This window comes from Buteo buteo, chromosome 2 (assembly GCF_964188355.1).
Source record: "Buteo buteo chromosome 2, bButBut1.hap1.1, whole genome shotgun sequence".
NCBI classification, from domain to species: Eukaryota; Metazoa; Chordata; class Aves; order Accipitriformes; family Accipitridae; genus Buteo; species Buteo buteo.
Window position 1 is genome coordinate 39,069,202 of NC_134172.1, and position 24,607 is coordinate 39,093,808.

The 24,607-nt window shown below is 44.1% G+C and overlaps 1 protein-coding gene across 8 annotated transcripts in view; it reads left to right on the forward strand.

Annotated features, from left to right (window-relative positions):
* Positions 1 to 24,404, forward strand: part of CREB5 (cAMP responsive element binding protein 5) — a 260,402-nt gene extending 235,998 nt beyond the window's left edge. For all 8 annotated transcript variants that reach the window (XM_075051482.1, XM_075051518.1, XM_075051470.1 and 5 more), the window contains 4 exons: positions 13,649 to 13,972; positions 19,253 to 19,480; positions 20,364 to 20,472; positions 21,655 to 24,404. In XM_075051482.1, the coding sequence (XP_074907583.1) occupies positions 13,649 to 13,972; positions 19,253 to 19,480; positions 20,364 to 20,472; positions 21,655 to 21,818 (825 nt within the window). In that variant the 3' untranslated portion in view covers positions 21,819 to 24,404. The remainder of the gene's footprint in view (positions 1 to 13,648; positions 13,973 to 19,252; positions 19,481 to 20,363; positions 20,473 to 21,654) is intronic.
* Positions 24,405 to 24,607: the final 203 nt, after the last annotated feature.

The following is a 24,607-nucleotide window of genomic DNA, read 5'->3' on the forward strand; positions in this document are numbered from 1 at the left end:
AGCCTCATTTGCACAAAACTGTTCAATATGGCTGCAGTGAGAAAATTAAGAATTTATAAAATGTTGATATGTGGCCTAAACTATCGGTGGTAGTGGAATCATCTGTCAAGCAGGATCTTGGTTCAGAGTATTAAACTAATCATCAGCCAGGAGATGCTGAAAGGCAAACTTGGCCATGGAGCTGGGGGGTGGAGGGGATGCATTTCTAGCAAACCTTTTGTTAAAGGCTCCTGTGAGCTCATCTGCAGTGGAAACATTCTCTGCCATCCTACTTTGATATGGTGTCCTGCCTTGAAACATCCTGCAAGATTTCAGAAAGCAAAAGAATGCCTCTAAAGAAACTTAAAGAAAAAAAATTTTAAGGAATGCAAATTTTCCTTAAACGTCTGGTGGTGGAAGAACAAAATGAGAGGAGTAACAATAGCAGCATTTGAGAGCATGTGCATCCTAGCCTTATCCCAAGGAGACCCCTCTATCCTTGTCAGCAGTCTCATTTTTAAGTCAAAGCACTGCAGGAATTATTTGTATGAATGGGAAGCCACACAGTGTCTTTTAACAGATAAACTGGAAGCCAGTACCTCTATATTGTAACTGTGTTTATGTGTGATAGAAAAGGAAGCCAGACAGTTTACGGAAGCAGCAAGAGAAAAATAAACACCGTTTCTGACAGCATTGAAATCACATCGAAATTATGGTCTGCAGTTTCTAGGGCTGAGGGTTTTTTTGGCTATAAGGAAATTGCTCTCCATCATCACTGATTTTTTCACATATTTTGTGTTAGAAACACCTCAGCTCAGATACCTCCAAGCAGCGTTTTGCACAACATTTTGGGAATTTGGAGCTTCAAGAATCAGAAGTCTTTGACTCTTTAGTGAATGGGAAAGAAACCTAGTAGTCCTAGATAGGCAGCCCCGTAGAGCAAAGAGGTGGGCCAGGGATGGAGCAGGGCGGACTGAAGAAGAGTCAGAGGAAAGTTGTGGCAATACCTGGCACTGGCCCAAACCAAAGCAATACTAACCCTGCCTGCAGTCAGAGATGGGGGAGGCCTTGCTGTAGCCTCCCTGCTGTCCCAGCCCTCTGAAATGCTTTCCTAGTTCAGGGCATTTCTCTATGGCCAAGGCCAACTCTTTTTTCCACTCTGTTTTCTTCCTCCCTCCCAAACGTCCCCTTTTCAAAGATGGCAAATGGTGGTGGTGGGTACCTGGGCAGCCCCCTCTTTGCCCTCTCCTACCCCCTCCGGCAGCCCAGCACTGTATTGTGGCTGTGTGGTGCTTAGTCGCCAGCTGGGGTTAAACCACGACAGTTGGTTTGAACACTACCCCCATTGAACTCAGAATTCAAAGTGTATTCATCCATTTTAATGAATTAAAAAATCAGTTCTGGGCAGAATGTCAGACATAACAAATACTTTTAGAGCACTGAATTGGTGGCAGCAAAGCCATGTGGCTCTGGTTGTAAGCCTGCCTTGCACGTTCATTGATGTACATCATGTATGCTGTTAAATTTTTCTTTTTTTTTTTCCTTTTCTTACCTCAGGAGGCCTGAGATAATGCAGTGATGAGTGCATTGGCCGTAGCAGCCAGGGTGGGATGTTCCCACTCCCAGTCGTCCTATCAGCCTGACAGCAGGCGGTCTGAGACTGGCACAGTTTGGCCTGGGACCGCACCTTCTTGCCCTCTGCTGATAAATAAGCAGGCTAATTGAATTAATAAACAGATAGCTCTTTTCCCTGCCAGCTGGAGCACCGTCAAAATGTGTGATAAATTATCTGTCAATGCTTTAACCGCAGGGAAAAAATTAAAAAATTAGCTGCCTCAACCTTTCTTTTCCAGCTTGTCCCCCCTTTCCCCTTCCCCCGTCCACCCAAGCTCCTGATTTGGTTTGCCTCCACCTTCTTCACCCCTTGTCTTTTCTCCTTTGGCAGATCTCCAAAGAGAAGTAGCCGTGAGAGAGTAACGCATTTGCCCAGACTGCTAATGGGTTATTAAGGCTGTAGGCAGTGGTGGGATGCTGACGTTCCTGTGGCTTCCTGGGAAAGAGGGACAGAGGCTGCAGGAGCCTGGGGCACATGTTTGGGGTGAGACTGCCCGTGCCTCAGCTGCCAGCGCACAGCAATCTCTTAATTGCCCTTAAATTGTGAACTCCTGTGACTGAGACAGAAGCTGCATGTGAGGGGCAATGAGGGGTGTGACCAAACAGGAGGAGACACTATTTAGTGTCTTCATCAATGACATAGACAGTGGGATTGTGTGCACCCTCAGCAGCTTTGCAGACAACACCAAGCTGAGCTGTGCGATTGATGTGCCTTAAGGATAGGATGCCATCCAGAGGGACCTGGACAAGCTTGAGAAGTGGGCCCATGTGAACCTCATGAGGTTCAACAAGGCCAAGTGTGAGGTCCTGCACCTGGGTCAGGGCAACCCCCAGTATCAATACAGGCTGGGGGATGAAGGAATTGAGAACAGCCCTGTCAAGAAGGACTTGGGGGTACTGGTGGATGAAAAGCTGGACATGAGCCGGCAATGTTCACTCACGAGCCCAGAAGGCCAACCATATCCTGGGCTGCATCAAAAGCAGCGTGGCCAGCAGGTCGAGGGAGGTGGTCCTGCCCCTCTACTCCGCTCTGGTGAGACCCCACCTGCAGTACTGCATCCAGCTCTGGAGCCCTCAGCACAGGAAAGACATGGACCTGTTGGAGCAGGTCCAGAGGAGGGCCACAAAAATGATGAGAGGGATGGAATACCTCTTCTATGAGGAAAGGCTGAGAGTATTGGCATTGTTCACCCAAGCGCATTGGGACTTTTCAGCACTTAAAGGGTGCTTATAAGAAAGATGGGGACAAACTTTTTAACAGGGCCTGTTGCGATAGGACAAGGGGTAATGGTTTTAAACTAGAAGAGGGTAGATTCAGACTAGATGTAAGGAAGAAATTTTTTTATGATGAGAGTGGTGAAACACTGGAAGAGGTTGCCCAGAGAGGTGGTAGATGCCTCATCCCTGGAAACATTCAAGGTCAGGTTGGATGGGGCTCTGAGCAACCCGATCTAGTTGAAGATGTCCCTGCTCACTGCAGGGGGGTTGGACTAGATGACCTTTAAAGGTCCCTTCCAACCCAAACTATTCTATGGTTCTATGATTCTGTGAGACAAGGCATCAGGAAGCCTTACGTTGACTTGCTGGTGTGCCAGCCAAAAGCAGGAACTTCATCATAACCCTTAGTCCTGAATGTCACAGAGGTGGGTAGTGCATCAGGCTTTTTTGTTTCAAAAGAGAGGAAAATGATGAGACAGAAGGGCTCAGTGCTTTCCATAATACAGTCAGAATGTCCCTGCCATCACCTCTCAAAAGTGCTGTTCCCTTTTGGAAATAACACGTCTATGTAGAGTCCCTCAACAGCCCTATTAACAGGAGATGAGACAGATTTTGCTGCTTCACACTCTAGGTAGGAGGTAAATAGCTGAAGTTTCTGTGGCATTACCTTGGTTTCCAACACGCTTGTGTAAGTGCTTGTGTGCCTTTGGTGGCCTGGTTTCCCTTCACCACATCTCCTCCTTAAGCTTCCCAGTGAGCAAGCTGGAAAAGCTTCCTAGTCCCTGCCTTTCTAAAGCAGCAAGAAATGGGAGGTGCTGTGGAGTTGCTGAGGAGTCTGAGATGGGAATGAGATCACAGCGTTATGTTCTTGTTCAGAACATGACATTTTTTTCTGGTGCATATGTCAAATGAATCAGACAATGGTGGTGTCAGGAAGATGGATAATGCTGTCGGCAAGGCTGGGAGAGGAGACAGGAAGATGTGTTAAGCACCAAAACAAGACGGTATTTATGCCTTTCTCTCACACTCAGTAGAAGTACACAAGAAATATTAAAAAAAAAGGAAGGTAGGGCAATAGCAGGAGCAGCCGGATCCCTGACGTGCTTTTTGGAAGACCCATCCATGCTGTGAAGGACAGTGAGCACGGACGGATAACTGGTGTGCAGGAATTGCCTGTTCCTGTGATCCTGGCAGCTGCTTGTGGTACGTGGGAAGGTGTCTGGGTCTAGCATCACCCTGTCCCCGTGGGGGATGCTCACCCGACACACGACCCGTTCTGCCTCCCTCAGGATGCAGGGTGCTGCGGGGACCCTCTGCCTGCCTGTCCCCAGGCAGGGCCCCGCTGCCAGGAGTTTGCCCTTAAGTGGTTATTTCTGCCCTCTTGCCCTTGGGCAGGAGGGAGAGGGAAGAGTCCAGAGTCAAGCGAGGCAGGATACTCTGTACCTGTCACTCAGTGCTGGAAAGGAAATCCTGCTCGTGTGACAGCCACCACAACTGTGGGTCTAGCCAGACCCCTAACCTGTGCAAATTTGTTCTGTATCCTGTGGTATGTGCTGTAGGAAAGCCAAATCCAGCTGTCCAGAAATGGCAGGATGAGTCAATGGCTCACCAAGCAGTCAGCAGCTTTCCCTTCCCTGGGGAATGTTGTTTTTTTGGTTTGTTCTGACACATTGCTCTGAAAAGCAGTATTGCCAAAGAGTAAGCATACCATGTGCAAGAGAGTGAGCAGCTGATATATTGCATTTTAGTAGGTCATTGCTTGTCAGCTGAGCCATGGTAAGTGTGTGTGGATGCATTCCTAGCCCCTTCAAACACAAAGTAAAGCCTATTAGTGTAAATCACTAATTCCGATAAAAAAGAAGAGTTGGGGGTTTGATTCTTTTTATCTCTTGTTTCACACTGTAGCTATCCTAAAGTGTATAAAAAAACCTCGTGACACTGATAGAGTAGCTAGCTCATATCTGATAGAGGATTGAGGTGTTGCTGTTCCTGGAGCCCCAAGTGGCTTTGAAATTCAATGCGTCTGACCCAAGATACTGCTGTTTAAAAGCAGCTGATACATGCAAGGTGGTGAAAAACAAGGCAGCAACTTGAGCTGTGTACGAATGAAGGGAGATGGCATTGCAGGTGAAGAACAAAGGGGGCACGGTGGAGGGCAGAGCCTGAGAGATGAAGTTAGGGGGAGAATATGGGGAAAGGTGGGAGGGCATAAGAGACCTTGCATGAGGGCGTAAAAGGACAGTACATATCAACACTGATATGTTGAATGCTGAATATTCATGATATCCATGCAGATAACTCTCAGCATAGATTATATTTATTTTATAACAGTGAAAATTGACACTAAATGAACCTGTTCACCTCTTTACAGTTTGTACCTATGTACTACATGCCATAGCTGAGTGCATGTATTTAAAGTCACTAGTCACTAGGTTTTTGTAGGCAGATGATTGAAAGCAGTCTGCTGAATTAAAATGCTATTTTCTTTTTTTTTTGGTCAGATGCTGGAATTCAGCTTTAAAAAAATGTGAAATAACCCATAAGAACATTCTCATTTTATATGTCCCTGTACTGTACTTTAAATTCTAGTCATTTCTTCAGAAAAATAAATACCCATGAATGCTTTAAAAATGTTTCAGGAATCACTTAACTTTAGAAACGAAGGAGAAAAATAACTTCACCTGAAACTATGTGATAATGAGACAACATCTAATTACCTGCATTGAATTCTGCAGTCGGGCCAATAGGGTAAGGAACATCAATACTCTTTCACAAAGAGCCCTGGGATCCCTAATGGCTGTAAGTGGTCAGGGCTTCGGTTTTACATTTCAGAGTCTGGTTGGTATAATCTTGAAACAAAATCTACAGATCAGATCGTATCCTCTACACAGTCAGTATGTGTGTGCGCGCGCGTGTGGGTGTGTTTACGCCCTTGAGCACTGCACATCTGGGATGAAATCAAAGCACTTTTAAGTGCACATGTATCCCATTTCTGGCTTGCTAGTAGCCCTTTAAATGTGCTGGGTTTAATCCAGGAAAAACGAGTATTGAAAAATCACATCAGTGAAGGAAAAAAAAACCTCCAAAGTTTTATATACTTGGATGGCATTTTTCTTTAAATAAGAATGACTTAATCATAATCAGCCTTAGTGAGAGGTGGGTGATGAAAGTTCAGAAATCTTCTGACAGAGGAAGACTTTGAACCTGCCTTTCTCATGTCCTTGGTGTATATATTATGCTTGTGAGAGGGAGAAGAAAAGCAAGCAACTTGCATCCTCGGGAAGAAACTGGTCACTCCTTAAGGGCTCTCGAGTCTTCAGAGCGCTATTCTGCAGAGAGAGATTTTTGCAGTGCTAATCCCTTCAGATCTCTGAGTACAGATTAAAATACCCAAACCCACAGTGTTCCTTCCAGTGTTAGAGTGCTCTGATTTGAGGATTTGCTCTGTATCTGGCTTGTATAGAAAATTCCCCAAACTTCCTCTGAAATGAGTTCCCACTTTTGTCATTTAATAGTTTCATAAATGTTCATTGTGTGCTCAGGCAAGATATATATATTTTTTTTTATATATATATATATATATATATATAGCAATGCAAGCACTGTACAAGCACTTCCCACTTGCATTGTACTAGAAGATGGGAACATGATTTTAGAAACCTAGTTATAGCATTTGCTTGCAGGAGTAAGGAAGACCTGAGCTCCAGCCCCTTTGCCAGAGGCTTTGCCAAAGTGTTTTATGTCCAACGTGAAGAAAGAGTTCGTGGTCTCTTGGCTTGGGAATGAGCTGTAATACAGACATTAGAGAATAGATCTAGCAGATGGGCTGTACAGACTCAGGTCCCTCAAGCCCAAGTTTTCCCACTGCCTTGCAGGGTGCTATTAACACTGAGTGATTTTATTGCCACCTCCTTTTCCTGTGTTTTCCACAGGTGACAACTTAGCATGCATGGGAATATCCCATAGATGAATCTGGCAGAGTAACTAAGTGAAAGACGGTCTATTGGAGAATTAGGATGGTGATTAGGTATGTGCCTGCCTACTGATAGCAGGCACAGGCAATTAATCCCCAGATTGTCAGGAATATTGCTGTCAGAAACCTGCCTCTCTAGGGGTAGGTAGCAGCTGAGTAACAGCTTTCCTTCTGGACTTTGGCACACAGAGGGGAAATCAGGCAGAAGTTGATTGTATTTTTTGGATCCTTCCATTGGTATTGTATGTTGAAATTGTATGACACCATTTGCCAGTAATAAATCACTTTGCTGTCTGTTGTGTGATTACATAATTAAATATCCCTTGTCATGGATACACATGCAGGGATTGACTTAGACTTGGTGGGAATTAGGGGTTTGATTTTTTGAACCTTACATTTCCTGACTCCTGTGCAAATCAAATCCAGTTGTTTAACACTGCATTGAGAAATGATTCATGCAAGAAATAGCATAAAGTGAGAAGCACAAACCGTACTTTCAGTGTATTTTCTGTCTTGATTATAATCTACTTGTTCATTAAAAATGTGTGTAGACTAGGAATGGAGAATTTAGTATTTTTCTGTTTCTAATCCTTAAAAAGGTGGTGCACTGCACAAGGATAATGATGCTTTTCTCCTTTGCAAGGTGCTTTGAGGTGAACAGAAGGAAAATGCTGGGTGGAGATGAGATGTAAACTCCCTTGTGTTTTCTGCTGTCCCTGGAGCCGTGGCCATTCTCAATGAAATGCCGTCACCAGAAGATGGCAGTTCTGGCAGAGTACCCTTGGGCCACCGTGGCTGTAACCTGCATCAGATCACTTAAAACTGGCAGTCGTCCGGAGAGGTGTCACTGGGACTGATGTCACCGGGCAGCGTGGCTGCTCGGAGCTCCTCTGCGCCCCACGTTCAGGGACACTGAAGCAGCTCTTGCAGCTGACCCGTCCTTGAGCAGCATGGTGTCTATTAGTTTTATTGCCGCTTTGATTGTTTGCAGTCAATTCTCGCTGCTTGCTGCTGAAGTTTAATTCAGTTTGCGTTTGGAAGGACAAGGGAGCAAATTTGTTGTTTTTATTAGAGGCTAAGCTGCACTGAAGCCTGGATGACAATCCATTGTTCGTGTTCTTACAAAATCTGACTAAGTAGGAAAGAAAGCACAAAGGAAGGGAAGAGTATAATTCAGATTTGCCAAACAGCCTGAGAATAATTAGAAGATTAACAGTTTGGTGCTGTTTACTGGCGAGTTGTGGATTAAATGCATCCCCCTTTTCTCTTTACATTAGTGTAATGTGTCACTTCGGTTCTGGATTTCATGTCCTTCTCACACCTCTCACTCCTTCAGTCAGTATGCAGGACTGTATTTTACTGGACAAGAAATGTAGGAGCAAGCTTTTAATGTGGCACCAGAGAGTTTCTAATCGCCAGTCTCTGAAATGTGCTCCTAAGTATCTGCAGTTCGCTTATTGGCCTCCAATTTGCTTTTGTGAATGTGAGTGGAACATTTGCAAAGAGTGGCTTCTGTTATTTACACTGTGAAATGCTTGTAAGCAGCCAACTATAAAAGACCTGAGTGACATTTATGCTTAAGTTCTCACATCGCAGTCATAGTTGGAGGAAAGGATAAAATTCAGTGTGCTGCTCTGAAATACGCTGGGTGAAGTTCTGTTCACAGCTTTAGCTGCCACCAGCTTAACTCCATGTATTCATCTTGGGTACAACGCTTAGAGGAGCATGTGTCAAAAAGAAAACTTGACTATTGCAGATGAGAAAACAATATTAGTGCCACTGAAGTCAATGGTACACTTGCCATGAAGTTTGGCTAATCAAGACTTTTACCCTGAGGCTGCTACCTAATTGCAGATGTTTGGAGATGCTTGATGTCTGTATTTTTTTTCTGATTTCGCACCCCTCTCTAGTCTCTTCTATCCCCTTTGGGGAACTTACTAAACCCCTGCATAACAGGGACCAGAATCACAGTCACTAGTGCAAGAAAATATCTTTGAGATCATATTGCATCTGCCTACAGGGGTCTGATATAATCTCCTGATAAGAATATACCAGACATTAAGCTGATACTGCAGCTGGTCTTGTCTGTTCTCTAATTTAGTGGGATTTGGGCATGCAGACCAGAAGGGGAAGAGAGTTTTTTTCTGAGTGCAGTACTTATTCAGAACAATTCAATCCTATTCAAAACCAGCACTCCATGTCTGTCCCAACCTAAAATTCAGCTGGATGATATAATAGCTTATTGTTTGATGCAAGCACAGACCACTCAGGTAATAACATCTATAAAATTGGAGGACATTTTTGTCCTTTCTCCACTGAGGAATAAATGGGAGAAAGTTGTCATTTATTGTCATATACGGATCATGGCATATAATATTTATAGCCTGTTGCACTATAAATATAACGTGCTATAAATATTAGAAATATTTATATATATATGAAAACCCCCAAATTATTTCAGTTTTTAGTTGTGGGAAAAGCAACCTCCAAATTTACAGTTTGGTTTGGGTTGGGGTTTTTTTTTCCACCCTTCTAACAAACTGAAAAAAATGCTGTCTGGTTTTCACTAGCAATTCTAGAGAAAGAAAGGTGGGGCAAAACCGAAGGCAACCTTGAAATACATGTCATGATAGAGAAAAATTAGAAAGCAGCAAGATCCTGAACTGCAGAAGTGTTAGGGAAGCTGATACTATTTTTCATTCATGATCTCAAATGCTTGTAGCCCATTTTTTAGCAGACTTAGGATTTGCCCAAAGATGTTCAGCGAATAGATTATGATCTATGTTGATAAAAGGAAACATCAAGCAATTCACTGCACCATGATGTCAGGCTTTAGATTGAGGAAGCACTGTGAAAACTGTCTGTTTCCAAAAAAACACCCAGTATTCCAGGTACAATGATAACTTCTCTGGAGTGTTAACTTCATATGGCATCCAGTGGGGTGGCTTCAGAGTAAATGTGTCAGTTAGGGGCATTACCATGAGCAATAGTACAGGGAACACAACACTCATACTTGTGGAGCACTAATATCCACTGTTTCTATTTCCTCCTAAGCATCAAAATGAGAGTTTATATGGGCTTCTGGCTTCCTGTAGGATCAAAAGGGAATTTTCTTTATTCACTTGATCAGAAGCAAAGCAGGCTGTTCCCTGTGAAGGATTCTCATGTTGTCTGTGTCACTGACAGCTGTTAATGGAAATGTCATGATCGGGTGGAAATCAGCTCTAACTGATGTTGGTCACTATGTTACTTTGATGAAATGATAAAAAAATCACTAAGGTCTAAAAGCCAGGCAAGAGGAGCACCTGCATTTCCTCTTTGCTTGAGGTTGGTGGGGCTTTTTTTGAAAATTGCACTATAAAAGGGAGAGAAAAGGGATTGTGCCCTAAAAAACACTGCCACTGCAGTTAGCAGAAATTTCGGGTTTTGGTGAGAGCAGATCTGAGTAGCGAGTCCTCTGTTTCAGCCCCAATTTGTGAACTGTCAGGTACCCTCAGGCTCTGCTGAAGTCAGTCACACAGTTCCTGAAAAACTGAACAGCCGCAGGATCAGGTCCTGGGTTATCGTTTCATCCTAGAGGGGATTTGCTAATGTAGTCAGTCCAGTAAGCTCAATTTTGATGCCATCGCATTTTACTTGACACTAAACTAAAACAGCTGTTTGCAATTAGCACACATAAAAAGAACAATAACAAAAATGCAGCCTGCCCTTCCAGCTCTACACATACTCAATGCAAAGAGTTCAACAAGTTCTGGTGATTTTCCCTCCCTGTGCTCTAACTAAAACATCCAAAACAATTGATCTTGCTGAAGACCAAATGAAAAAAAAAATGTTTATCATTCCCCAAATGTTTCTGATGGGCAGCAGCGACCGATTAATGGAAGATAAAAGCTGCTCTGGGTACATAAGCAGGCAGGGCTCTTGCTGCTGCGGAGCTGACCTAAGCACGAAGTTAAAGGGCCGGGCAATGGCTGTTGCTGCACTGGGACAGGATGAGGTAGAGAGCTGGTTTCTTACCAGGACTGGGATCCAGGGCAGCTGGCCCACCCTCCCATTGGGAACAGTGAACAAGGAGCTTGTAAAATACACAGACCAAATGGAAATGACCCCTATTGACTGAAACCAGCTGCATGTCAGACCTCTCACTGTCTCTCTTGATTTGCTATCTCAAATAAATGGATGTGGTAGAAGGGGCTGTGGAAAGAAAACAAAATAATTTATTCTCCTTGAAGTCGCGCCACACTAATAAGCTGCAGTTTTTACAGCTGAAAAAAAAATGTTTATTCGCAGATTAAGTTTTTCCCTCTTTTTTTTGGCTTTGAAAGTCTGCAGTTTAGAATAAAATATGCTGTAGTTCAGTTTCAGAGGTCTTTGACAGATATAGCATTGGTAGATTTTGTTAGGTATTCATCACATGAAACTGCTGGCTAATGAGAGCTTGGTTATTCTGCATTTTGATGCAGAAAACAAACTTATGACAGCTTTTGTTGGTGTTTTGGCTTACATCTGCATGGTGGCTCAGCCCCATGAAAAAGGTCTTAGCAAGTTTTGAAGAAGAATGATGTGCAGAATGACTTGACTTATTCATGTGGTATTTTCCATATTTTTCCTAATACATTCCTGGGTAACACCAGGTATTCTGAGCATTGTGAAAAAGCTGCTTGCAGTAACCAGGATAGCGCTTGATTTCAGAAACGTTAAGGATGACAGATGCTCAGTTCCTCTGTTTTGTACCCAGGATGGGTTACTGCTGTTGATATTAGATTGAGCTCTGTTCTGACTTTAGAAGTAGGGAAGGAGGTATTCAACCTCACTGCTATAGTTGCCTCAATTTCTTTTTAAGATTGTGACGTTATGACATATGCCATAGTGCGGTCATGGTTTGATACGCTTTCTTAAGGAAACTTCTTAAAAGTCATCAGTCTCGTTTTCCTTCATGCAAACTGAGGCACTGATGTGTTTTGCAAATGTATCTTTTCTTTTTTTTTTAAAGTCTTGTTCAGCCAATTGATCGTTAGTGAAATAAGCCACCAAATTTGGATTAATGGTTCTATTAGAGTGTCTCAGTGGAATGACCTTCATAAGTCTGCAAAAACATGTGGGATACAAAAATTTGAGGATGACACTTTGAATCGACCTTGTTACTTCTTTCTGCCTTCAACAATCTTCTTTTTTTTCTCTAATATTTTTCTTTTTTTTTTTTCTCCTTAAGAATTTGTTTCTTCCTCACTCCCTGGTGCACAAACACAATAGGGTAGCAGCTTTGAACATAGGAGCCCTTACTTATGGCCTTGCAGTGGAGTTGTCCAGACAGATGTTATTTCAATGTAAAGTAGATTGAAAATCCCATCTATAGGTTCTGAGTGTACTGGCAGTCACTCTCTTTGCTTTAAAGACAAAACCAAAATGCAGTTCAATCTGGTGATTGCTCCTCCACTGGCAGATTTTAGCCACGTTGGCTTGTAGGATCTTCTGACTGCCACCTGTGACCCACAGATACAGCTATGAGGAAAGGCACACCTCTGTTCCTTGTACCACTGCTGTTTCTTGCTGGCTGTCCTATAGGTAGCATCTCTTACTGATGAGCTATCTGCTATTCATTATATCCTCTGGCTGGATAATGAACTATGAGCTAGTTGATGGGTTATTCAGATCATGCTAATCTGGCATCAAGCGATGCCATGGACTTCCTTCCCTCCATTTTTATCTTACCATTTTCTGCTGACTAATTACTTGCATTAGTGAGAGTAAACCAAGCTCACGTTGACTTCTTAAAAAATGTACAGAAGTAAAGAGGTCTTGGGTGGCTGCCTGTAAAGAATGTTCTATGTTGAGCAAGATGCAGAACCATGGGTGCAAAAGAGGTTTCTATGGGTTTGGAAGGAGCCCTTCTCCTAGCTGACATCTGTCAGGCTCTGCCTTTGGCACACTCTGGTAGGACAGCAGTGATTTCAGTATCCAAGGGTAGAATGACACCAGCGAGATGTCTGTATGCCAGGACAGCTCACAGCTTTGGGATGACCCTGTAATTGCACTGAAAGGGAACCTTTTTTCTCTGTATTTCAGCTATAGCCTTAGTACACAAGGGCCCTATCCTGCAGTGCAAAATGTGGCAGCCCTTCCCATTGCCCATTGATGGTGTTCAGGTAAAAGAGAACGACTCTCATTGATATTAAGGAGACTTTTGCCCTGGTCAGGACTCCAAGGCCCAATCCGGTGACAATACAAAATATGAGGAGTACAAAACAGAGAGAGGGATTAGCATGCGGTAACAACAGAGCAGATGTTTGAACTTTCCAGCAAAGAAAGAGGATCAAGTTGAGGCCACCCTCATTGTTTTCCTGTCTTTCTGATGAAAGAACAGGTTGGGTACAAGTACAGCTGTAGAATATATTTGAGCCTGAATTTGAAAAACATGGCAATGCAATACATTTATCAGTAAGTCTTTTAAATAATATCTGTAGTAAAAAGAAGAGGGGAACTTTGTTTCACCTTTATTTTAATCAGACTTTCCTTTTAAAAGTTGCAAGAATACAAAATTGATGAAGCTAACGCTACTGAACTGGCCAAAGAGAAAAGGATGAGAGCCAGTTATTTTTCCTCAGCAGCACAGTAGGAAATGTGTAACTGTTAAATTTCAGTTCAGATGTTTATATCTTTACATATTTACAGTGGAAAACAAGATTAGAGCCCAAGAATATGTTCTTTCTCAAACTGAAATAAGATGCCTTTTATCAAGGGAACAGCAAGAAATAAATCTCAAAACACAGGACAAGGCACCATTTCTACAACAGCAGAAATCTTATTCTGATTGCTCAGATCATCGTGTATGAATGCTGAATTTTCTGCCTTGTTCTGTTCCAGAGACTGAAGGCAGCGCTGACTCATCATCCTGCTGCCATGTCGAACGGGAATATGAACACCATGGGCCACATGATGGAAATGATGAGCTCACGGCAGGACCAGACGCCACACCATCATATGCACTCACATCCTCATCAGCACCAGACGCTGCCGCCTCATCACTCATACCCGCATCAGCACCAGCATCCGGCGCACCATCCTCATCCTCAGCCTCATCACCAGCAGAACCATCCCCACCACCACTCTCACTCGCACCTTCATGCACACCCAGCACATCACCAGACCTCGCCGCACCCCCCGCTGCACTCAGGCGGACAAGCACAGGTAGACCTTCATGCTCTGCTGCATTGCTGGGTTTTGCTGTTACGTGGAGTTAAAGCCTGATCTCTGTATTGTTTCTTCTTGCACAAATGTCTTGTTAGGTACAAGCCCCTCAGGCTACTCATAAATGTCTGCTACAGGTGGTGGGGAAGTGCAAACTTTATTCAGAAAACGGAGTGAAGCAACAACTTGTTTTGCTGCTTAGTTTGCTAGACATTTGTAGTATCTTACTTTATAAGGAGGTCCAAGGTTTTTCACTGCTCTGAGCTCTGCAAATTGCCACATACCCTTTTATGGATGAGGTTTATTATGGAGATTAGCATATTATATAGGTTGCTTAACGTGCTTGAACCTGAACTTCTCAGGCCAAGATTTAAAGAGCTGTATGTGTTCTACCTGCAGAAATATGTGGCACAATATTTAGTGAATTAAAATGGCACTGGTGTGGGTGTGTGTGTGTGGGGGGGTGTTCAAGTCTGGAGATAGTAGAGGTAGTTCTAAGGTAAAATACACTGGCTTAGAGGAAAAGAAGAAAGAATCCAGACCCTGTGAAGGGGATAGCAGGCCCCATCTGCAGAGTATGAGAGAAAGCCAAGATTAGGTGAGAGTGCGGGCAGTAGTTGGTGGATGTTGTGACAGGAGAAAAAGATGGTGAAGCCAATCCAAGGAGAGAGATTTAAACCAGGAAAGCAATTTTGAATTGGATTCAGATGATGAGAACACAGTGAAAGTCTCCATTGAATGAGATGGAGGTCTCAATTTTTGGACCAGGTATATTGGCATCAGCAATTTAGATAATTCAGTATCTGATCTGAATGTTTCTTGAACTAACGAACTAGTGAGCATGGACTATAGCAGAGTCATTATTAAGAGGAATTCTATTAATGTCTTAAGATGATAGGCTTCTGCATCAGGATCACACAAGAAAAATAAAGCTCTGGGGGCAGTGACTGTAACATGTCAGGTCTGGGGAGCAAACTTAAGGAGGGCAAGTGGGCAGTGCGTGGAATGAGGACAAAGAGGAGTGCCAGCCATAAGAATTTCAATCTGTGAAGTATTGTGTTTCTTGCAAATACCTTTCAGACAAGCTCTTAGAAAACATTAAAGAAAATGAGAGGATTTGGCTGACATCCCAGTGTCCCACAACATTAACTATTTACTAACATCTAGCTTTATTATTGCAGAGGCTGCAAGCACATGGGATTTCCCTAAAGCATTTGCTAATGTAAAATGAATTGTCAGCTTTAGAGAAACAGTCTAAATAAGAGAGCAGCAGACTCCCCCATGAGAAGATGTCCAGAGCTTTCCTAAGTTTAGTTCAGTTTTTACTTTGTGAATTCAATTATTTTCCCATCTGTTAATGAGTTATTTTCCTTGGAGTTGTTTAAAAACTCCAATAAAAAGACATTATCTCATAACAGAGAAACCAGAAGTAACCTGATGGCTGTCTTGGAGATCCATGAGAGAGTAAGGGTAAAGCAGTGCTTAGCAGACTGAGGACTCCATGGATGAGATGGAGGAAGTCACTTAACCTCTCTGAGGCTTTTAAAACAAGGGTAATAGTACTGACACCTCACCGAGGGGTTGGGAGGATAAACATGTTAATGCAGGGGAGGGAGTCAGATACCACAGTATGGAGCACTGCTGCAAAACATCCATATTACTGCTTTTAACAGGTGAGGAGAAAACAGCTACCAGAGAAAACAAAGCTCCCAGTTTTAAGGATAAGATCCATGACCCAGTGGCCCTCCTCTGGACCCGCTCGAGCAGGTCCATGTCTCTCTCACACTCATTCCAGTTAGGACAGCCTAGACTTCTTATGCTTTATATTCCCTGTTAGCTAGGCACCCCAAAAGACTCGCAAGCAGGCAAGAAGAGATATAGGCACCAGGGTAGATGGGCTGACTGGCAGCCACAAAGCTACGTCAGATTCACCCTGTGTCCCAGCACCGCGCAGTCTCTGGAGCTGGGCCTGTGCAGTCAGATGAGCTTTGCCGTGCACAGCGTGTCACTGGAGGCAAAAGGCCCCGTCAGGGATCACAGCGGTCTTCACCTCGTCCATAGGTGTAAGTGTCACCTAGAGGATAGGAACGGAGGGTGATGGAGTAGGAGTCCTATGGTCAGCAGAGCTCTTGCTGTGCGTCTGCTCCCATGGTGCGAAGGCAATAGTGATTTCGGAACAGATGCATTAGTGGGGAGAAAAAAAGGGTTTGCTGAGTAATAACCACATGGTTATTACCTTCTAAGCTCATCGGTAGTCCCCATGGTAATGGCCTCTTTGGGGGTCAGATTGCTCCAGCAGACGTTAATTTTATGGTGCGTTTTACTAATTATTAACCTCCTTATTCTTCTGAGCCAGATTCTTCCATTCCAAACCACCTGCCAAATGACAGCATGGTCCACGCTGCTGTAAGCTGTGTGCTCCCACGCCGAGACTGTTGTTATTCTACACCACACCCTCCTGTAAAGTCAGAATTCATTTCATGCTTTTCAGCTACCATTTTGATACACAGGAAGTCAATGAATTATGCTTTCGTAGAATGAGTGAACGGGTATTAGTTTTGTGGTAAGTTGCAAAGAACAGAGAGAAATACTGGCTCAAGCATAAAAGTAGAAATCACCTTCTGATAGGTATCTTTCTGAGAAAGTGAGAGACATTATCAAGTTGTGGCTATGTTGCCTCAACTACTACAAAAATGATACTATTATTCTTGTGTTAGTCCCACGAAGGATTCTTCATATCAAACGTGATAGCTTAAGCAGTGTAGGGGTTTGGATGTTGTTTCATTCTCTTAGTTGTCCTTCGTTTGTCTTCATTATGGATACATGATTAGCATCCTCTAAAAAAAAAAAATTAACCTCAATTTTAATATATGTTCATTTTCTTTCTTATGTCCCTAGGCAGGGCAGCGAAATCCTGCTAGAGAATGATGCTTAGACAGTTACTAAGATGCAGCCTAACAGATTTGAGGGTTAAGAGCTATCTAGTTAAGAGTCAGTTAATTATCCCACGTGACATTATTACTGACGTAATGGCAACCTTTATAATTAATATCTGCCAGAGATGGAGAGAATTTGTTGTTCTGAAAATGCGCTCTGACTGCCCAAAGACTGACTGGTGCATTCGGAAGACAAAATGACTCACTAGTTATTCAGGAGAAAATGACCATATGAGGGGGAAAAAAAAAGAATTGTATAGTTACCTTTTTCTGCCTGTATAGCAGACTCCACTGAGAGAGTTAAGAAACTAGAATTTTTAAAGCTGAATGAGAAAGGAGAGAAGTGGGATAAGGAAAGCTTTTGGTGTCCGGAAATATAGATAACAGATCTCTGAAGTCTGGAAAGGTGTCGTATGTGAGAAAATGAAAGGCCTTTGATGAGATGTTGACATTAAAAGGGATCTCTGAGGCCTCTGCACTCAGACATATTGCTAAAGAGGCGGCATGCCCGGCCTCGGTGGACAGGGAGCAGCTAGCATCCCTCAGCAGCCATCTCCCAGCGGCAGCGCAGGGATGCTGGTGGGGACAGGGACCATGGCCGGCGGTCCTGTGCGGTGCTGGCTGGCGGTCCTGCGCGGAGCTGGGGGCTGCAGCCACTGCAGCTGCCATAGCCCTGGGACTGCAACCCCCCATGTGGAGAGAGGGTTGGAGATTTTACCAGCAAACATACGGAGTTAAGACAAGCTGAAATTTTAAAAACCAGTCAGAAAGTGTGGGGTGGTTTATTTATTTTTAGAAGGTTACTTTTTAAAAATGTTTTTCTGCTCCTGAGAGATTCCCTGACTGTGCAACATAAAGCTGGGAATAAATTCAGCTTTATGCAAAAAGCGTTATCAGATGCACAGAATAATTACACATAAAATTGCCACTTTAATTGACACAAGTCAGCTAGAGGAGGGAGCAAATTCTTCTTTGCAGTTTGTGGCGAGATTCTAGACAGAAAAGCGACCTCGCAAGATGATAGTATCGTTTTAATTGAGACAGACAGAGGTGTTAGGCAAACACATGTTAATTGCCGCAATTGAAATTCAGGGCTCAGTCTGACAAAGCGCTGAGTACGTCCACTCCCTGGAGTCAAAAGGAAGCACCTTGGAGGTTTGGGCCTTTGCCAGAAGAAGAGGGTTAATTTTGAGTCAACGATTCAGGTTTCCAGACTGTTCCAGATCGTGCCGGAGCAGCAGCAGCAATGTGAGCGGCGGCAGCAGCTCCCACTGGGCGTGAGCAATGGGACCCGGTGGGTCGGGCTCCCGAGCTCCACGCACAATCCAGAGCCCCGTGGCCTGGGTGCCACAGAGAGGCAGGAAAGCAGTCCAAAGCTGCCTATTCCCAGGCGGCGGAACGTTAAGTCTGATGCTGGTTCCTGACAGGGACGTGGGCTTGGGTTTCATCCGCCCAGGAGTCGGAGCACAGGCTATGCGGGGCTGCCCCCATCACGCGCCTTTCCTGTAATGGCATGGGGCAGTTACTCTCAGGAGCAGGATCAATACTCTCCTGCACTTGAAACAGCACAAACACAATTTTTTTTAGTTTCATAGCGGCGGGGCTGGATGTGGTGTGCCACTACTGTCAAAGCCAGGCTGCTGAATAAAAAAGGAGTATGGCATCTATGGGGGTCAAATGGAAGCACCTGATAAGAGAGAATATCCCTTCTCCAAGCAGTGCAGGGGTACCAAAATGCAAGTTCGAGTTCAGGTACCTAAATCCTTTCTTTTGCCCCCAGCTGAGGGGCACCGAGGTCTGCTGACCTTGCGTGAACCCAGCCCGCGGCTGCCCAGCTCTACTCAGGTGCAAAGAGCACTGCAGGTCCTATCTCCAGAGGTGGTAAAGCATGAGACGGAGATGGGGGAGCCTGTGAAATAGAAGTGTCCTAAAATTTTGGAAGCACTTGGGGGAAAAAAAGGAGAGAGAGACAGAAAGAAGGCCGCTACAGCCCTCTGCTTTGTTTAAAGCAGCTGCTGAGAGAAACTTGACATTTCAGGTTTGAAATAGGTGATGGCAGAGAAAGTACCTAGGTGAATGTTTTTAATAACTAACTGTAAGGGGAAAAATATTTTCCCTACTAATATTCAGAGGATCGTTTCAAAAAAATTTCCCCTTTGACCACGGTAAGGATTTGCCAGCAGCTAATTTCAGTGGCATCTGGCGCAACCTTTCGACTTGTGCCCGTCGCAGACCTCGCCAGGGAGCAGGATGAGCGTTTGAGATTTCCCTTCCCATTGCAGTATCCCCTTCTGTAACTTTCCCCCCCTCACCGCCCCCTGCCAAACCTCCTCTTGCCCGCCAGGTTTCGCCGGCGGCGCAGCAGATGCAGCCCACGCAGACGATACAGCCGCCGCAGCCGACTGGAGGTCGCCGGAGGAGGGTGGTGGACGAAGACCCGGATGAGAGGAGGCGGAAATTTCTGGAAAGGAACCGAGCCGCCGCCACGCGCTGCAGACAGAAGAGGAAGGTCTGGGTGATGTCACTGGAAAAGAAAGCAGAAGAGCTCACCCAGACAAACATGCAGCTTCAGGTGCGAGCCACTGTCTGCGCCCCCGAGGACACAGAGGGGCTCTTTGTGCTCGGAGGGGCTGGCGGTGCCGGCAGGCCCTGCTGCCTTCGGGGCTGCCCCTGCGCAGCCGGCTCCTAGCGGGAGCGCGGGCATAATCAAAGCCAATTAATCAAGACGTGCGCGCTTCAATTAAAGAAATAATTACACTTTAGCAGGATAAGCCAGGAAAAAGCTGTCTTGGGATTTAGAAGCCTGTGCTAGATGGAGTTGTATTTATTTTCTTTTCTTGTCGCTGCTTTTTGTGGGGATTTTTTTTGGAAGCGCCGTTAACTCGGCTGTAAAAGACCTCTTCAGAGCAGGGCATGTAGCTAAACCCTCATTCAAAGCCAGCGAGATAGGAGCGTAAATAGATCGGTCTACCAGTAAGGCAAGTGAAGTGGATAGATGAAAATATCCTGAATATGATAATAAAAGCCTTCCTTCTTACAGTGCCGCACTTCTTACGGTGGGCACAGTACTTCGGCCCCATCCAGAGGTGTGCCTGCGTGCTGCCAAGAGCAGAAAGACCGACTGCGTACTGTCCCTCCTCCCAAACACAGAGGTGTGAGCAGCACCCAGGCACCAGCTGTAGCAGAGCTGTAGGTGACAGCAGCCCTGCCACCCTGCGCCCGAGCGCGGCAGGCTGCCGTTTGCCCCCACAGGTCTGGCCAAATTGCTGTCAGAAGAAGATATAAAATAATGTTACGGACAAATGTTAACATACACCCAGCGCACGAGCACCGAGTGCCATTTTTGCTCAGTTCTTCCGACGTCGTGGAGCAGTTTCTGTGTTCTGGGGTTTAAAATTTGCAGAAGAGCCTGGTTTAAGCTTTGTGGCAAACCAAACCCTCTCTTTCTTTTCTAGAACGAGGTTTCGATGCTGAAAAATGAGGTAGCACAGCTGAAACAGTTATTGTTAACACATAAAGACTGTCCGATAACAGCTATGCAGAAAGAATCGCAAGGATATCTAAGTAAGTAGCTGGTATGTTTGCACTGTCTCCACACTCCTCACAGGAAAGCAAAGTTGCCAGTTCTTCCCTGCAGAACCCCTTGTCGGTCATATTATCTCTTGAACCTGTCTTCTCAAACATCATCCGAGCCATCCAATCTCCTGCCCTTATTTATCCAGCCTTGCTCAAAACCACAAAAGCCCTGGTTTGCATCCCCCACAGCAGAGCTAGCCTTCCCCACCCCTCCCTTCCGCAAGGAGATGCACACGGATGGACGCTCAGTCCCCTGTGGAGGATCCCGCTTGAACTCGCAGCTCCAAACCTGCAAGAGTCCTCCTGGGTGCAGCGCTGCCAGAACCTTAAAATAACTCTCAAAAGGAGAGTTAAAAAGGAAAACTTTACAGTCCCCTCCAGCGAAAATGGTGCTGTGCTCTGACAGTGGCGCAGACCAGGCATGGCGCAGGTTTTCAAGGTTTGTTAACTCTTTTTTAACTCTTTCATTTAAAAAAAAATTTCTCATCTAATGGAGACGTTGAATCGATTCTGTCTAGTTGATGCATTTTACGAGTGTGGTAATTTAGGGATAAATTCTTTGCTTGGCTCTAGAACGGCTCAGAAGAGCCTCAGGGTTAATATTTGCTAGATTGTGGCATTCTCTTAAAATAGAGCCCATTTCTGTCTCCTCTGCATCACTATGCATCTGGCTCTTTAACAGTACTCAAAGAAAAAAATACGTAATTGCATTACATGCCTATCAACTGTTGCTCGAATTAGATTTTCTTTGCTGCAGTGTACTGCACTCTAATTTTGATTCCTGCTGGAGCGAATAAAGCGTTTAAGCATCCCAACTGATTTTATAGACCTTGAGATAGCGGACTTCTTATGCCAACATTGGTTTCATAATCATTAAGGTCTTGGACTTTTTTCAAGGTCCCGACTCCACAAGTCAGGTTGATATCAGAGAAGCTCGCTTAAAAACAAAACAAAACAAAACAAAACAAAACAACCTGTAAAAGATCAGAAGACAGAGAGTGTTGGATAACTGTATTTTGAAATCCTGGGCCTTGTGCATGCCTCAGTTTGTTAGTATTGCTGCCATAGTAGTACATCCCTTTTCCATCCAGGAGTGTCACCCAGCCTGGGCTTGTAACTCGGATGGAAAAATGAATGTGTGTTGTCTCTGTGCCCTCACCCCCTTCCCAGGTCCTGAGAGCAGTCCTCCCGCGAGCCCGGTCCCAGCTTGCTCCCAGCAGCAAGTCATCCAGCACAACACCATCACGACCTCCTCCTCCGTCAGCGACGTCGTGGGAAGCTCCACTCTCACCCAGCTCGCCAGCCACAGAACAGACATCAACCCCATTCTTTAAAAGTGGTTGATCAGAAACTGCTAGGGGAGTGTGGTAGCGTATCGAAGCGTCCTCTGTGCTAAGGACATCTGCAACTGTAACTCAAGCCTGGAAGATTCCTCAGTTCTTGAAAGACTCTGGCTTTCATTTTTATAGTTATTAAAATGTCTTTTATACTTAGTTACATAAAAGGGAGTTATGCAATTAATATGCTATCAGCCTGAGAAATGCTTTGGTGCTTTCTCCAGTTTTTTTGGTACCAGTTACTTGTTTATAAACCTAACTGTTTCTGTACATAGTCATGTTTCCTTCTCACCAATCTAGCCTGAAGCCTCAGAAACATGGAGTTGTGTAAAACTGCAGCTTGTTAGCCAACGTGAGGCATGAAGAGTATTAAACAGAGTCATATGTAGGTAACTAAGAGTAATTAGGCTATAAATATAGAGAGAGGACATCTGCTGACAGCATAATAAAAAATGAGTTAGCGTTGTGCTATCAGCAGACCCCATCTTGCGTTCAGAGCCTCTTTCAAAGCGGTTATATAGGATGTGGCTATCAGGACAAAACCAAGCCCAAATAACATGCTCTTTTGTCTAGCCCTCCCCCTTCTCCTCTCTCCCCTACCCTGGCTTTTTCCTCCTCCAGTTATTCTTACACCTTCCTTTTCCCTTTCCAAACCCATTTCATCCCCCAGCTTTTTTTCCTGCTTTTTTTCATTCCAAGGCTTTCTCGCTTCCCTCTCTTTTTCTCAAAAGAACAGTGATGAACAAGGAAAAACTTCAAGCTCACCTAAAAACTGTCGGCACGGCTTCTGCTTTCACTAGCTCTTCACCCGCAGCTGGGCTGTGCTGAGCGTTTGGCTTTTAGAAAATAGAAATGCTCCTGATTTAGTGTTTTTAATAAACAGCGAAAGGCGAAAGCAGTGTGGCCCCAGGTGAAGCAGGATTGAGAGCCAGCTGTGTTGATGCTAGCAGCCCTGTAAGCTTCTGTGGCATGGTACAGGCACAGCGAGCAACACCTGAGAATCACAGCAATTCTTTCGCACTGCCAGTCATTAACATAGAAAAATCCATGTAGTATATAATAATTCGGAAAAGTTCTGTTCCCTAACCCGGTTGCGTTGTTCTGGCAATGAAAGCTAACAGCCTCAGGTTTCACAGGCTATAAATGAGAAATAAATCAGCGTAACAGTTCTGACCAGTTGGAAAAATGCCATTTTTAATTCCCAGGGAAAGACCTGCTCTCTGCAGGCATTCCTTTAAGCATCCATGGACTGATCCCGAGCTGGCAGACAGCAGTGTAGCTTCACTGACTTTAATGGCACTTAACGCCCGTTTACCACGGGTAAGGAGTTGTCTCATTAGGACGCTAAATAATTTTTAGAAGGCATGCAGCCACTAAAAAGCGCTGCAAGAATGGCAAATCCCACTGCAGTCTGGATAAAATTCAGTCCTGCAAAGAGGGTCTGGAAAAGAGCCTTATGCCACAATTAAGGTTTTTGTTTGGACTCTGGGCCTGACCCTCAGTGTGACTGATTTGCATCCCCGAGTGGTACCAGCGATTGATGGGAAAATCAGACAGAGATGATGCCAGTTAATTACACTGCCTTGCTGTATATTGGGACCTGATTTTGCTCTCAAATCTGTCAGCAGCAAGACCTCCCGCTGCTTACTTAGGTAGCGGGCTCCGAGCTGGTGATAAATGTTCAAACATTTTGAGCTGCATCTTTAATAGCAAAAGCTAATTCACGTTATTCCAGCAAATCCTGTAGCCTTGAACACGCTTTGTTCTGAAGCAAAGTTCTCCTCCTCAAAGACAGTGTCTTTGGTTTTTAGAGGAGTCGTGGGTTTTAAAAGGGTGGCTCTTTCCTGTGCAGGAGGGAGAGTGAAACAACTGAAGCGTGAGGCACTGTAAGGAGCAGGGCCTGCCTGGAAGGGAAAGCAAAACTCTGAAGATCATTCATTTCCGAATTAGTTCTTATCCTGGTAACTAACTTTTTATTAGCATTCTTTTCTTTAACAGCTCGCTTTCCGTTTATGCAAATACATTCAAAAGAAGAGGATTTTTAATGTACAGTGTAAATCTTGACTTGATTATATAGTCTAAGAACCAAAAAAAATTAAGAAAAAATACAAATGTAAAGGATTTTCTATTATATTTTAGACAAACATATACTTTTAAAGTGTTTTAAATACTGAATCTATAATTTTTTTTAACCTCCAGTTGTAATAGCTAAATGGTTTTGCTTCATCACGGCTCCCAAGGGAACTTTTTTCAAATATGCAGTCGAGCAAAATGTTCCAGCTGAGTATCCACTATGTAAAAAAACCCAAATAAGCATTTCCCCTGTGTCTGAATTTCATCGTTCACCATGAAAAAGAAAATGCCATCGCAGGGTTAATTTAAAAAACTGTCCCTCTATATGGGTAGCACTTAAATACATTAAAAGATAAAAATCAAAGTTGTTGGTAACATTAGCATACCCAGTCGAGCTACACTACACTAGAACTACGGTTTAGCTTCATTTTATTCAGTCTCCTCAATTAAAATATTTAGCTGTTAAACTGAATGCCTCTACATTAAAAAGAAAAAAAAAAAGAAAAAAAATACAAAAACCTTGCCTAAGTTTTGTTAAATTCAGCAACTTGACAGTTTGACTGATGTGTATTATATATAGCTCAATTATTTCTTTTTTTAATGCTAACTAGGCAAGCCAACCACACATGTTGGCCTAAATGTGTAATTACAATGAAATGTCTCCTCTCTATACTATTGGCCTTTAGGTATAATCCTTGCTAGTGATGTGGAAA